At 37.6% G+C, this 14,889-nt stretch overlaps 1 protein-coding gene across 5 annotated transcripts in view; it reads left to right on the plus strand.

Moving 5' to 3' along the window:
• Positions 1-14,889, plus strand: part of LOC110262188 (uncharacterized) — a 665,542-nt gene that overhangs the window by 549,042 nt on the left and 101,611 nt on the right. The window contains exon 8 of one of the 5 annotated variants that reach the window (XM_084973384.1): positions 11,883-11,920. The exons of the other annotated variants lie outside the window; for them this stretch is intronic. Within the exon in view, the coding sequence (XP_084829510.1) occupies positions 11,883-11,920 (38 nt within the window). The remainder of the gene's footprint in view (positions 1-11,882; positions 11,921-14,889) is intronic. 5 annotated transcript variants of the gene reach the window in all.

Below are 14,889 nucleotides of genomic sequence, written 5' to 3' on the forward strand. Positions count from 1 at the left end.
TACTAAATTAGACAGCTGTGAAAGCTGTATTAAAATTTTAACTCAAAACATAAACATCATTTTCAGAAGTTGCTTAATTATTATGCAAACACTGGAGAAATCTTACTCAACATATCTGAAATAATTGGTGCCATATATTAAGTGTTAGCTGAGTGCAACTTTCAAAAAAAAACCACATTACTAAGTTGTCATGCATCAAGGCAGAATTATGTTTCCTATTAGCTGAGGTGCAGGGTACAATTATTCCAAACACAGAATCGACATCTTCAGTAAAAGTAGACAAAGGAGTATGCATACATTGAGTTGAACTAAACATAAGCCTGCATCAAAAAATGACAGGCATTTATTAGTGATCTAATACAGAATGTCTTATGAACATTTCTGAAGAAGCATAAAACTTTCAGTGTGTAAGAAAGACATTTACCTAGAGGACTTAGTGTAAATTGGTCCTTAAGAAGAATGGTATGATGCCTCAAGTTACCTTTGACATATTTGAAATACAAAAGCTGTTATTTTCCCTAATTATTTCATTTTAAATGATCCCTTTTCATACAAGTGTTATTTTCAAAGTGTAGTTCACAGATTCCTGGGAATTCCTGAGACATTTCAAGTGTCTGTGAGGTCAAAGATATTTTCATAATAATGCCAAGATGTTATTTGTCTTTTTCACTGTGTTGGCTTTGCGCTGATGGCAGAAGGCAATGGTGGGTAAAACGGGTTGGTTCCTGAGCTTGAATGAAGGTAATGGTACCAAACCACCTAGTCTAAGTCATTATATCCTCCATATACTTAAAGGGGTTAAAAAAAATCCATCTGCAATCTTGAGTAACTTAATTTTTTAAGTGGACTAAATATTTAATGTATTCATCCCACTTTCAATTTATGCAATTGTGGTAAAGAATGAGGGGCTCTCTCATTCATATGCTATTGTACTAGGGCAGAGTTCTTTAAAAAAATTAAAAAGTCAGAATTTTGTGCAATGTGATGAAAAAATGTTCTATGGACATTTGTTTCAGAAGATAGAGGAAGTGAGTTTCTCAACTCCAGAGGTAGCCTAGGATGCAACTGGTGATAGCTTGGAGAGATTCCCCAGATTCCGTGGTAGAAAGGAAATCACAGTCTACCTGAACTGGGAGCAGGTAACCTTTACAGTCACTTCCACATTGAATTTCATAGCAACTTGCTGTCTCCATGTTCTGCACATTTGATCATATGCTTAACTGAGTAGAAGCTAAGATTCTCAGAATTGATCAAAAATTTGGGTAGACACTACAAAAGTAAACAGGTGTAAGGGAGTTCCCTTGTGGCATAGTGGGTTAAGGATCCAGTGTTGCTGCAGCTGTGCAGTCCACAACTATGGCACAGGTTCCATCCCTGGCCCAGGGGTGGCCAAATAAATAAAGGAATGAATAGGTGAAAAAGACAGAAAAGGCAAGGAAAAGAGAAAGGGGGAAAAAAGAAAAAACAAAGTTTATTTGCTCTAAGCATCAGGACTTGTGTTTATGCCCACATGAGGTCCACATTCTATGTGTGGTTAAATCCGCCAAACTCCCCAGCTGTCTTGAAGGAGATGGTGTGGGAGCTATTCAGGATGTCCTCCTGGAAGCTGACCGTAGCGTACGCCCATACCACCCTGAAGGTGCCAGATCTCATCTGAAGGCTGACCATCAGTCAATCACAGCTGTATGAGGTCTAAAATCTATATTCTGATTGAGGTAAAAGAATTTCTAAGCACAAGGTTTGGTCTCCCTACTACTTATTCTCTGAATAGTCAGCTGTGACCCTCCTAGTTTAGATCACCTGTGTGAAGCTTGGCCTTCAGTTTCTCCCTTGTCTTCTGATCTCTCATCTCATACCAATGCCTTGGTTGTTCTTAGATTAAGCACACTCTTCATAGGTTATCATTTCTATCCTGCGGCAGTGGTGAAGCGTCCTGGTGGAGTTGTCTTCCATCACCATTCTCCCCATCCAGCATCGGGAGTTTTTGAGACCTCTGTTTCCTTTTATATTCCAAACTATTCCCATTGTGCAGCATGTGGTGATCCAGCGTTCTGCCCACTTCTAGTCAAATGCCTTCCCAGAAGTCTTTACCTGAAAGAAAAAGCCCATAGTCTGTAACTTGGCCGGTTGTGTCTCAGGTACCTGCTATTCAGTTCCTGGCCATGCCCTGTACAGGCCATAGATGGCTCACACGGCCTGGTCTTCATTGCATTGCAAGAGGAGATACAAATGACCCTTCAGGACAGGGTCCCCATTTTCCTAGATGATTTGAAGGGTCTCCTGTAGAATTCCTCATCTGGCTTCTGCCCAGCACTCTCCTGGAACTTGTTCTCGCCAAGGCTGCTCTTGTCTTCTCTTCTGATAAGGCAGGCAATCCCTGCCCAATCCTTTACTGACTTGGGAGCACTGAAGAGCACAATCCTTTACTGACTTGGGAGCACTGAAGAGCACTGACCACGTTAGTGGGGCCCTTTCGTCCCTCTGATCCTCCTCCTCAGGCTCCTCCACAGGCACTTCTTCCATACTTAACTGCCTTGTTCCTTGCGTTTTCACCTCGTCCCTATGTTCCTGCTGCTCCACACCCTTGTCTGCTTGATCACTTGCATTCACCAGATCTGCAGATAGAAGCCTGACCTCCTGCTTGTTCTTCTCTTTCAGATCTGCACTGTACCTCCCCAAGATCTCATATAAGCATGTTAAATTAATCTTAACTAAAAATGAACTTGATGTGGCTCGGGACACACTACCTCAAAATATGGTACCTTCGCATAGTGCATATTTTAAGCCGAGGGAGTCTGAGGAAACAGCAGAAGCAGGAGCACCCCTCTGACGTCCTCCCCCACTATGACTTGTTCCCTGCTTTGCCCTTCTTCCTTGAAACAGTCCATAAAACCCTCATGTGATAGGTGCCCTCCCTTATCTCTGAAGACAAAGGAATACCAAGAGAATTCTGATAAGTAGGGCCTTGCAAAATGCCCCCCCCCAGTACTTACCTCATTTCATGTTCCTTCCCAGCTGTCCACTCCTCACCAAACCATCATAAAACTACACAGATCTACCAGTTTCCCTGTGTCTTCATATCCTAGTGCAGGCTCTCACGGCTCACAACTTGGTAATCTGTCATCAGTTTAATTTTTAGGGCCCAGCCAGGGATCGTGACAGGGTTGAGGACATTTTCTCCTCTACAACCGTGTCATCACGTCCCACCTTCATTTTGAGAATATTGATAGATATTGTCCCCATTAAAAACAGCACCTTGGTGTCCTGAATAATCTTTAAGAATGTAAAGTCCTAAGAAAACCAAAAGTTTCAAAACTATTTTCTTATAATGTATATAAGACATAATAGAGTGCTGAATAAATATTTGCTACTTCTTATTAATTGATCAATTGTGATATCATCAATTTATGCTTCTCTGAGATCAAATTCCATATAATGCTTTAGTTATGTGACTGAATTTTTCTTAATCTTATTTTCTGGTCTTAAAGATAAAATAATGTTTTTGAAACATTTTTCTGCATTTCATCTTCCACTGTCAAAGCTATGAATCTCTAACCCACAAATTCTACCTCAAGGGTTTTAAGAGAAAAACTGAGCAAATGCATCAAAGATATATATTGACAAGTCTTCACTGCAGTGTTTTATTGTACCAAAAACATAGAAAAAATAAGTCCTGACCTACAGTGAATTAGTTAAATAAAGTATGGTAGATCCATACGCAAGTCTTACAGAGTCACCAAAGAATAACATGATTTTAGTTTTCTTGAAGTAGGTGTTTATGACCTATAATCTGAAAAGCAGGTATCAAGATAATAAGAACTTAGGATAGCACCTTCTTTACCTCCCACTCCAAGGTTTAGCAATTGTAGGTAAATGTAAAACCAGAAATTTAAAAAGATAGAGCTGAACTCAAAAGCAGGGAAATACTTCTGTGTAACAAAGCATAAATGTTAAATAGCGAGCCAGCTTGAAGCTGTGTGTTTACTGGGTCCTCGTTCACCTTGAGGTAAAGGAACTAGAAATGCCTCCTGCTGTATACCATAACCAAAGCAAGGTTTAGTGTTTGAAACCAGGATCTAAGTGAGCTTCTGCCACCTATAGAAAGAGTCTGGACAAAACAAAGAAAGAGAGCAAAGCATCTTCCAACAGCTGCCTGGGGTCTCAGGTTAAATGAAACTACACATGTCGGGAGCAAGACGACAGAAAGGGTAGAGTTGAGCGAATTGAGCCAATTCTTTTAGTAGGTGACTGGATTCTCTGATATCATCTCTGAGGAGAAATGTAAAATCTGATTATTCTATTTTCATTTTTTAATTTAAGTATAGTCGACTTAACAATGTTTTCATTATAAAATGTGATTCTTGGCTGACAACCCTGAAAGGTAGAAATGGAAGTAACTGCAGAACAGACAAACAGGACTGAATCTAGAGAGAATGGCAGACTAGGGAGAGTCAGGTGGGAGGGGAGACCTGAGGAGAGGGTGGAAGCAGATGGCAGAGAGGGGGAGATAAAAGAGACACAAAGAATGCTTCCCAGTCAGGAATCATCACTTAATGAAAATAAGCAAAGAAAAAGCAAAGAAATACAGGCAGAGACAATAACGATAATAATTGAAAGATAAATGCATTGGGATGAATAAAAATTCCTTAAAATACAAAATAAAAGACTAGGAAATGTATAGGGTTGAGATCCTAAAAGAAATAAGTGTTAAGAAACTGGTAGTTTTATAATCTTAATTGGGTGTGTAAATATATACAATAACCTGGTTTTTAGTTTTGTATTATCTAAGAAATTCACTTCATCTTTCACAAGTGCACATCTAGGTGTATGCCGAACATTTACAAGAGAAAATTTTGCACATATATATCATATACAAGATGATCTATGTTATTATTTATTAAATACACACAGACAATAATAACAAAAAAGAATCTAAGTGATCCTGGGAGAACAATGAAAGGAGTGATGCTATATGTATACAGTGGAGCACAATGGAAAGTAAATTAAATCTCCTAGGTATTACATAAACTAAAAGGAATAAATCCAAAAACAGAATTCTAGAAGACAAAAAGCAAGTTGCATAATGATACCTCCAATATGAAACCACTTGTGTAAAGCTTATGCATATGCAAAATGATACTACATTTCTTTTGTAGACACATGTTACTTAGTAAACATGGACAAGAAAGGTAGATACCATCTTTAGAATGGTAATTAACATTGGTAAGGAAAGGAGAGACCTACAGATAAAGAAGGACTTTATAAACAAAAGTTTCAATTATGTCTATTTTAGATATTTGCTTTTTAAAAAATCTGAAGGTAATGGGCAAAATGTTACAGATATGTTTAAACATATCTTTCTGAATATGTGAAATATTTCACCATAACTTTTTAAAATTATGCTTAATATAATTCCATTTCAGTGTAGTTCGATAGATATTTGTCTTTATTTGCTGTTGTTTCAATGAGGGATATACATTAGTTGACTAATAAAAATAGCATAAAAATAACTGTAGTTGTTTAAATGTATTACATTATATTCAGAGTTATATAAAAGTTGCCAGCCATATGACATGTATGGTGAAATAATAAAAATATATAATCTTTAAATTAATTTCAATGATTATTTCTTGGTTGAAAGAATGTAAGTGGGATTTTTATCAATTTTGCCCAACTCGTATTTTGTCAAAGCCATAAAAGAAAATTTTAAAAATTGATATATAAACCCTCAGTAAATATCTTAATGCACTTGTAATTGAAAAAATATATAACATCATTAAACTTAAAGGTCCAAAATTATATTCTTAAATTTTTCTTTCAAATTGAGTGGTAGGAATAGCATAATATCTGCTGTGTTATGAATACATTATTTACTTTGAATAAATTTACTTTATACCAAATTTTACTAAAACATATGAAGTCCATTTAGGAGAAATAATTTTACTCATCAATTGTAAACATTAACTAATGGCAAGCTGTCACTTTAAAGATTGCTTTGGGATTGCAAATATAAACAGGATGTAATTTTTTAAATTTACAATCAGTTTTCCTGCCTCAAAGATTAATATAATGCTATGACATATATTTTTTATTATCAGAAGATTTTATGTGTTCAGAAAATCATCCCTTCTTCACTTTTATAAAAATTTATAGTAGTCTACATTCCATCTTCCCACATTAAAGCAGCCAGCCCTAGAGATCATACAGTTTGACTTTACAAGCATAGCCAACACAAAAAAAAAAAACGATGAAAATGATTTCTAACATCTGCTTACATTCTGAACAAATCCCGAAAAATTGTCGAAAGGACCAAGAGAAAGTAGGCATAATTCATAGGTTAGGCTCATTTATTAGGTCCACTCTACTATTTGGTAAAACAACACGCTGGACTAGAACAAGTAATAACACTCATCATCTGAATTAATCCATCAGTGTTGTGTTTAGACTTGTCATTATCTAGGAAATGCTCTTCCTATCTAAAAGCAAATAAACAAACAAAAATTCAAAAGGAACGGAATGAAGAAGTGACTTGGGCTGGGCTTCCAGTAAAGTGACTCTAAGGTAGGGAGTGGCCTCCAAGTTTAAGCAGTAGTACTCAAGAGAGATGTGCCTCAAGGGACAAGATAGAGGAAAAGGAAGAACAGATCCACAGTATGGTTTCAAGTGAGGCTTCATCTGATTGCCTGCGGAGCACTGGTGCTAGAAGCCCTTCAGTTACTCCATATTGAAATGAATGGAAGATCCTTTATGTCCTTATAGCAGCCTGCTATGGACCAAGAGCCCTTGGTCTAGGAAGGCCAGAGACTGGGAGAGGTCCTGTCCTTATGCCGAGGGCTTCTTAATTGCTGGATGATGTCTAGAGTAGCCCAGACAGGAGAATGGGAGGGGAACACTATGTATTTCTTACAGTAGTATCCACAAAGCAAAGTCTGAATGGATTTTTTGTTGTTGTTGTCTTTTTTTAAGGCCACACCTGCTGCATATGGAGGCTCCCAGGCTAGGGGTCTAATCGGAGCTGTAACCACCAGCCTACACCACAGCCACAGCAACGCCTGATCCAAGCCATGTCTTCGACCTACAGCACAGCTCATGGCAACACCGGATCCTTAACCCACTGAGCGAGGCTGGGGATCGAACCCACAATCTCATGGTTCCTAGTCAGATTTGTTTCCTCTGCGCCATGATGGGAAGTCCTGAATGGATTTATTAATTTTTAAATACACATTGCCTATTTTTATGTATATTTAAGATGCCTGAAATAAAACTCATATTCTTCACACAGTATTTTTTAAAGGTCAGAATCAAATTGGACAAGTAGCCAGCAGGAAAGGTGAGAGCTAAATTATGAAATATGAAGGCACTTTTGCTGCAACTTTAAATTTCCATTTGAAATTTATGGCTGCTGAAGCAAGAAGCAAACTGAAATAATATGGCTTCTCATCATCCTAAAAGAAAAGAATTAGCTTTCAGGAAAAATAAACATTTTTTGGTTATAACCTTAAAAATAATTTATCACATGTAAAAGATAATAAGTAACCATGTCTTTAAGATCTGCAAAAAATGCAGAAAGTGTCATCATTCAGCTTTATATTGGTAATATTGGAATGCTGAGGAGAAAATCAATTGCAAGAAATCATTGCTAAAGAGGAGTAAGCCCAAGTGCATTGCTTTCTAAGTGCTGTAACTTGAACCCACCCAGAGAGATGAATCAGCACCCTGTCTTTTAGACTGGTATTGATGAGAACCCTTTGTCTGGAGCTAAATAATAGTCATTGCAAGATTGAGCTCTCAGGCAATTACCTGGCAGGCACATATCTATGTTGAGGACTGAAAAGATACCAGATGGTCTGGCAGCAAGGTTAGGCTCTGTTATGGAAATTAAGGAGTTGAATTATGTTCTTACCCACTTGGAGGATCATCCCCTGTCCACCTGGAGGTAAACAGTGGGGGACCTGTGGATAGAATCAATGTTTAAAAGGAGCTTTTTCTCTCTCCATCTGAAGACATTTCTCTCTTTTATTTTAAAAGCCATCTTAGCTAGACTGGTACTGGCTGCCCAGAAGTCTAATTTGAGAAGAATTTTGAGGTAGTCTCAGTCTTCTGTGCAAAATTGTCACGATTTGTTAGTAAAATCTGCCATGGCCAAGGGAGCAAGCATGCTCTGTATCTGCTAACCAGGATTTGCTCCCACAGAGATCTGCACTGTGCAGCTTGGGAAGGCTCTGACTGAGGTCACATTTGAAAGAGGTGAAATCTCCATTGGCTTCTCTAGAACATATGATGATGGGTCACCCTCACTCCTTTTGAGCTTATGAGCTGCAAAATGTACCCCTTTGGGACTCTCGATGGAATTATTTACTGTGGCTCATGTAGAGTAAGCGGATGCCAAAAGCAAATTTAGTTTTTGCCTAGCTGCTACGGAATTGATAGTCTCTGGGAATTACATCCAACTTGTTTGGCTGCTTAAGAAGCATTCTGATTTCTGATAGTGCAACCATGTCATTTGGAAAGAAGAAATTGTCTTCCTTTCTGATTCCTAATGATAGAGAATGGAGTATATGGTTTCCATCAAATTATTTTAAAGTGTTAAGTGACCACTATATGTGCATATATATTAGGGAGGTTAAATACCTCCTCATTTTAGTCCATTATAAGTGTTTCATCTTATCAGTGAGGACTCTTCTAAATAGCCTCTTCCGCATTTAAAATATTAACTCCTCATCACTCCTACTCTGGCTTCCATACTCAGCTTCCCTACTTAATTTTTTCAAATAACACTAATCATCATTTTCAAGATACTGTATAACTTACACATCTATCATGTCAATTGATTTTTATCTCCCCATGAGAATATATACTCAGTCAGGGCAGGGATTTCAGCCTACTTTATTCACTTTTTTACCCTAAGGTCTAGAACAGTAGCATGAAATGCACTAGCGAGTCAATAATTAACTAGCTATTGACTAAATTAATGAAAACACCCACCAATAGATGGTGCCTGTCCATTCTGAGTCTATAACTACATTGATTTATATTGATCTAAAAAATTTTAAAAAAAATCAGATTTCCCTGGTGTTTGAGTGGGTTATTGTCACCCCCTTTGGTTACAGCTGTGGCCCAGGGACCTTCCCGCATGCCCCAGGCAAGGAAATCACATGGCTTGGTCCAGACATAGTTCCTCTTCATAGGAAATGTGTGGAGGCAAAAGATAGGTCAGTACACATTCCTATGAAAGTGTTGGGTTGTTCTTAACTGCTTTTGTAAAAGATGAAATAGAGTCCTTGAGGAGATCATTCATTCTGTACAATATTACAAGTCCATCTACCTAAAGTTTAATCCTGATGAATGTTTCTGAACTCCTCAAAACTCTTGAGAGATGATCAAAAGACACACTCTGGGCCTGGAATTCCTTACCCTCTCCTTCCCTGGCATCTGCTCCTGGACAAATGTTACAATCTCATTTATGTTGCTATCACATTTTATTTTACAGTTTACTACTCTACATTCTATCAATACTGTTTCTCATCTGCATTTCTGTACAGGTGACCTATACTTAGAGTCCCTAGTACTCAAATACTATTAAAATTTGAACTAAAGATTGACAGGATGTTGAGTTTATTCACACCATTTCATATTCTAGAAGAATTTTTGTTGGAGTCCATTTCTTAGAGGAACCAGAACTAGAGAAAATGACTTCATTAGCTATTGTGTGTTAAGCTTGACTGATTCCGCAGTAACTGTTACTACATGGTACAACTCTGTGATAATTGACACATCCTGAAAAAAACAGAAAACTGCATAAGATTCCTTGGTCAGGCCACTTAAACAAAAGAGTATGATGAGAAATTCACTTATTCCAGAGAAGTTAAAACTAATAAAAAAAAATTACCTGTCAATTTGTTTATTGTTTGCCCCTGTATTCCTGAACAGTGGATTGTAAACTCTATAAGGAGCATCAGGATCTGTTTCCTTTGCTATTAGATACCCAACAACTAGCACAGTGCCTAGCTGAGGGTGCTTATTAAATATCTGTGAATATAGAATTAAGGCAGTGACTTTATAGGTCACTCGTCAATAATTTATCATGCATTCTTCCCAGGCTTTTAATAAAGGGATTTTAACATCTCTAGGTTATTAAAGCTCTCGTTAGACTTCTTAGTCTGCAGCACTTTGTCCATGTTATATATACAACTGTGGAAATACACTTGATGCACTGAAGCCCATGGCTTTTAGTTTCTAAATGCTCTCATATAGGATTGTGGAGGACTTATGACGGCAACAGGTGTCTGACTTTGATCTTAAATGCTGCCATTATGGTTGCCTCTTTCTTTGCTTTTTGTCAAGTAGCTTAGGATAAAGAAAAGCAGTCAGATGTATTCAAGTTGGTGAGACTTGAGAGTCTGCTTGGGTCCTAATGACAAACCCTATTCTGGTCCTAGGATGGTTCTGGGCATGTTTAGAAATGCCCCATTTACACTGACATCCTTGCTGTCATTAAAGATAAAATATAAAAATGTACATTTATAGTCATTAGATAAATGTGCTGTACTTGTAAAATAAAAATTAAGCTATTGTCAACACTAAAAGAAAAACATTAAGAGAAGAAAGGTCAGAGAAGGCTACACAGGTAAAGTACTGAAAGCAGCTAGCAAAAGGACATCTGAAAAAGTGGTGATAATAATAATTGCAATTTAGAGTTTAAATATGCTAGGCACTTTTCTAAACACTTCACATGCATAAACTAATCCTATGGCATCTTTATACGGTACTTTGGATGGTAGCTAAAGAAGAAACGGAGACAGATGGTGGATAAATGATTTGCTCAAGATTGCACAGCCAGTACATGCTATAGCCTGCACTTGCACACAGGCAGACAGTACAAAACCTCTGCTTTAAGCATGGTAAATTGCAGAGTCCCGTAAACTGGCAGTCTTTGTTACAATAGAAGATTAATGTCCTTGTAGTGATCCATGTCCACATTCCTGACATTATCTGTTCCTATCTCTGTCTCCATAAATAGAGAGATCCATTAATTGATGTGTTATTTGTTGAAGTGTGGCTGAGTCCACTTACCTCAGAATCACCTGAGACTGGAGTTTCCTGAATCCCATTCTCAATCTACTGAATCAGAATGGATATAGGGGTGCGTCCATATATCTACGTATGTTGAAAAATTAATCTCCTTTCTTTATATAAAGGTCAAAGATAGGAAATTAAGTAATACGCATTTATTTATCCCTTTAATAAATAGTGAGTACCTACTGTATGCATTCACACTAGGTAAACAAACCATAAACAAAAGCCATGGGATGATTGACACAGAGCTCCAGAGAGTGATTATATCTGGTGGGGAACTAGGCATAAGGGAACATAAGAGAACACACAGAGGCTTCAGAGTAATGATCAGTTTCTTAGGCTAGGTTTGGATAATCAAGTATTTATTTCTTTTTTAAAATTAAAAGTTTATATATATATGTGTAGGTTAGGGTTAGGGTTTATTTGTTAGGGTTAGGGTTAGGGTTTATTTGTTAGGGTTAGGGTTTATTTGTTCATATATATATATGTATATATATATGAATAAACAAATTTTCTGAGAAATTTTTGTGTAGACTCAAGTTTGAGAGCTTCCGTTTCAGTTAATGCAGAGAAACTGCTCCTAGAGGAAAAGCTTATTTGTCTTGCCCTTATATAGGAAGTTAAGAAAAATTCTTGTATTTATTTCTGTTTCGACAATTATCATATTCCTTTGGCAACTACACACAAATATGTAGGCAATTTCAATCTGAAGTAATTTTTCCCTAAAAGAGCCCTGGATAAGGCTATGATAGTTCATTTATTCATTTGTTCAAAAAATATTAATAAAATGCTATACCATATTCCAGGCACTGCTCAAGGCAATGGAAACAGTATAACAAGAGAGGCAAGTCTTTGTGATAACTTTTAAGTCGTATTTTTTTTTTTTTTTTTTTTTTTTTGTCTTTTTGCTATTTCTTGGGCCGCTCCCACAGCACATGGAGGTTCCCAGGCTAGGGGTCGAATCGGAGCTGTAGCCACTGGCCTACGCCAGAGCCACAGCAATGCAGGATCCAAGCTGCATCTGTAACCTACACCACAGCTCACGGCAACGCCGGATGTTAACCCACTGAGCAAGGGCAGGGACCGAACCCGCAACCTCATGGTTCCTAGTCAGATTCGTTAACCACTGCACCACGACGGGAACTCCTAAGTCATATTGATATACAATGCATGTGGACAAATTAAATATTTGTACAAAAAACATGAATGATCATAATATCCACATTGCTGAGACCAGCTCAGCAGGATGGGGCTGAAGAATGGGTGCTGGGAAACTTAAGGAAAAAAGCTAACATAAAACAAGACACAGAGACATTTATCTTAAGTAAAGGTGGGAACCAGGGGACTCAAGGTCTCAGGGACCAAGAGCCCTGCCTCAAGAAACCACACTGCTTTTATTGTGCTCTTTAGGATGACATCAAGTAAGGAGGGGGCTATGGGTGGAGGATATAGGGTTTTTTTTAATTATTTTATAAGTTCTTTTATTATTTTAAAAGTCACATAGCTGGTAGATGGTTAAGCTTTTACTCTGACCTTTAGGCATTTAACAATCATTAGCATTTGCGTTAGCTATCTATGCATAGCATTTCAGAGAATCCTCACTGTGCTTCTGCAAAGGGCATGCCTATTTGCAGCAACCTGGCGTGCCTAGGTTTGCACCTTGGTTCTCTTTGCTGATGCATATTCTGCTAACAACCACTCATAAACCACTTAGGGCCATGAGGTTCCTCTTTCTCTTATTCTTTAGAGGACATATCATATCATGCTTGTGCAAACAGCATGCCAATCTGCACAGGTCGGCGTGCCTAGACCAAAATGCATTATGTCCTCATTCAGCTGACCCTATGAATAACTTTTGCCTTTAGGTCTTTGTTCTTAAGCTTGAGTCATTTACCAGCACTGTGACTGTTTTTCAAGCAGGAAGACAGGAAGGACAAGATGGAGTTTTCAGCAAAGAGGCTAAGAAAATACTGTAGAAACAGGTCTCGTGACACCACATAAATATATAAGTTGTATATATTATTGTGCAGGCATTATTCTATACATTAAATTAGCTTATTTCTTGAAGTTATTATATTTCTTGTATAATCTTATTTGCACAGTGCAGTTCCTCCTATGATATCTTACATGTCACATTTTCTGAAGCCAATTCAGTCCTCATTTGAAGTGAGGCTTTATCTTAAGTGAAATATGGCTGCTGGAGTTACTGTCCTGGCTCAGCAGTTAACGAACCTGACCAGCATCCATGAGGACACAGGTTTGATCCCTGACCTGCTCAGTGGGTTAAGGATCCCTCATTGCCAAGAGCTGTGGTGTAGGTCACAGACGAGGCTTGGATCTGGTGTTGCTGTGGCTGTGGCTAGGCCAGCTGCTACAGCTCCGATTTGACCCCTAGTCTGGGAACCTCCATATGCTGCAGGTGCGGCCCTAAAGAGACAAAAAAGAAGAAGAAAAAAGAAAAGAAAAGAAAGAAAGAAATATGGCTGCTAGTTTACAGAATCATCACAGTACAGGACAGGAAACCAAGGAGACCTTCATTTCAAATAAACACACCACCCATTCACTGAAATGGGTGGTGTGTTACATGGAGCATCCTTTAATAGTGACATTTGTCTCCGTGCTGCCAAATGCAAATGACCGGAAGAAACAGCAATGATGTCCAAGGCCTATGCTGAGTAGATTTGGGACTTCTTATGCCAGTGCATTTAAAGTCTTCACTGGACTTGATATTAAATATATCTAAAACATTATCTCTTGAAAGAATCAAAACCGCCATAAAATACGTAGTAAAACATCTAAATAAGCAGAGGGAAAAGAAAGGAGAAAGATAAAATACATGTAAAAGTCCATTAAAATCAGTCAACTTAAGTATAAACTTTTATGACGTTGGATAGAAAATATGTGCCTTCTCAGACTTCTATGATTCTTCTTATGAGTAATTTGCTAAATGGGCTAAAACATTATTTTTCATGTACTGCGTATGCCTTCAGTATTCCCTGGCATTGGATTCTGCACACCTCCACTTGCTGGAAAATGAGAAAGTCTGCATTTCACATGTACAATGTAGAATTCCAACGTGGCATTTACTTATATATTGAGTGCATACACAATTATTCACAAAACTTGATAGCTTCTAAGATTAATACATAGAATCTTTTGTGAAAGAAATCGTTTGTGGGTGGAACTATATATAGAAAAAAACAGTTGACAATATTTAAATAACTTTAAATTTTTTGGAACTATTATTTTATTTAAGGCAATAAACATGTATATATAGGTACATGCTTACATGTAATCATTTATTCATTAGTTCTTCCAAAAAGTTCTGAAGCACTTAAAGAATGGAAAAGATACTATCATTTATAGTGATATTTGAAATTGAAGGAACTCATTTTAAATGAGTAAACAGATTTGATTTATCAAAAATTTAGGAATATTGCATGATTTAAAAAGTTACTGCTGACTACTTCCTAAACTATATGTATATATGTACTGTCCTGATCAGTTTCACATGTCACCTCATTTGATCATCACAGCAATTCTGTTTCATATTCTTGCTACATTAATTTATATATAAAGTAATTAAGGCTGAGAAAGAAAAGATAGAGAGTTACCTAATAAACAATTCCATATGTAAACACAAGACTGGTTCCTGGGGAGTTCCCGTCATGGCTCAATGTAAACAAATCTGACTAGGATCCATGAGGATGCAGGTTCAATCCCTGGCCTCACTCAGTGGGTTAAGGATCTGGTGTTAGCATGAACTGTGGTGTAGGTCGCAGAGACAGCTGGGATCTGGCGTTGCTGTGGCTC

The sequence above is a fragment of the Sus scrofa genome, chromosome 8, assembly GCF_054392235.1.
Source record: "Sus scrofa isolate SSC_HxYL_T2T_F1_AM1 chromosome 8, Sscrofa_HxYL_maternal_Yorkshire_Landrace_v2.0, whole genome shotgun sequence".
Taxonomy (NCBI): domain Eukaryota; kingdom Metazoa; phylum Chordata; class Mammalia; order Artiodactyla; family Suidae; genus Sus; species Sus scrofa.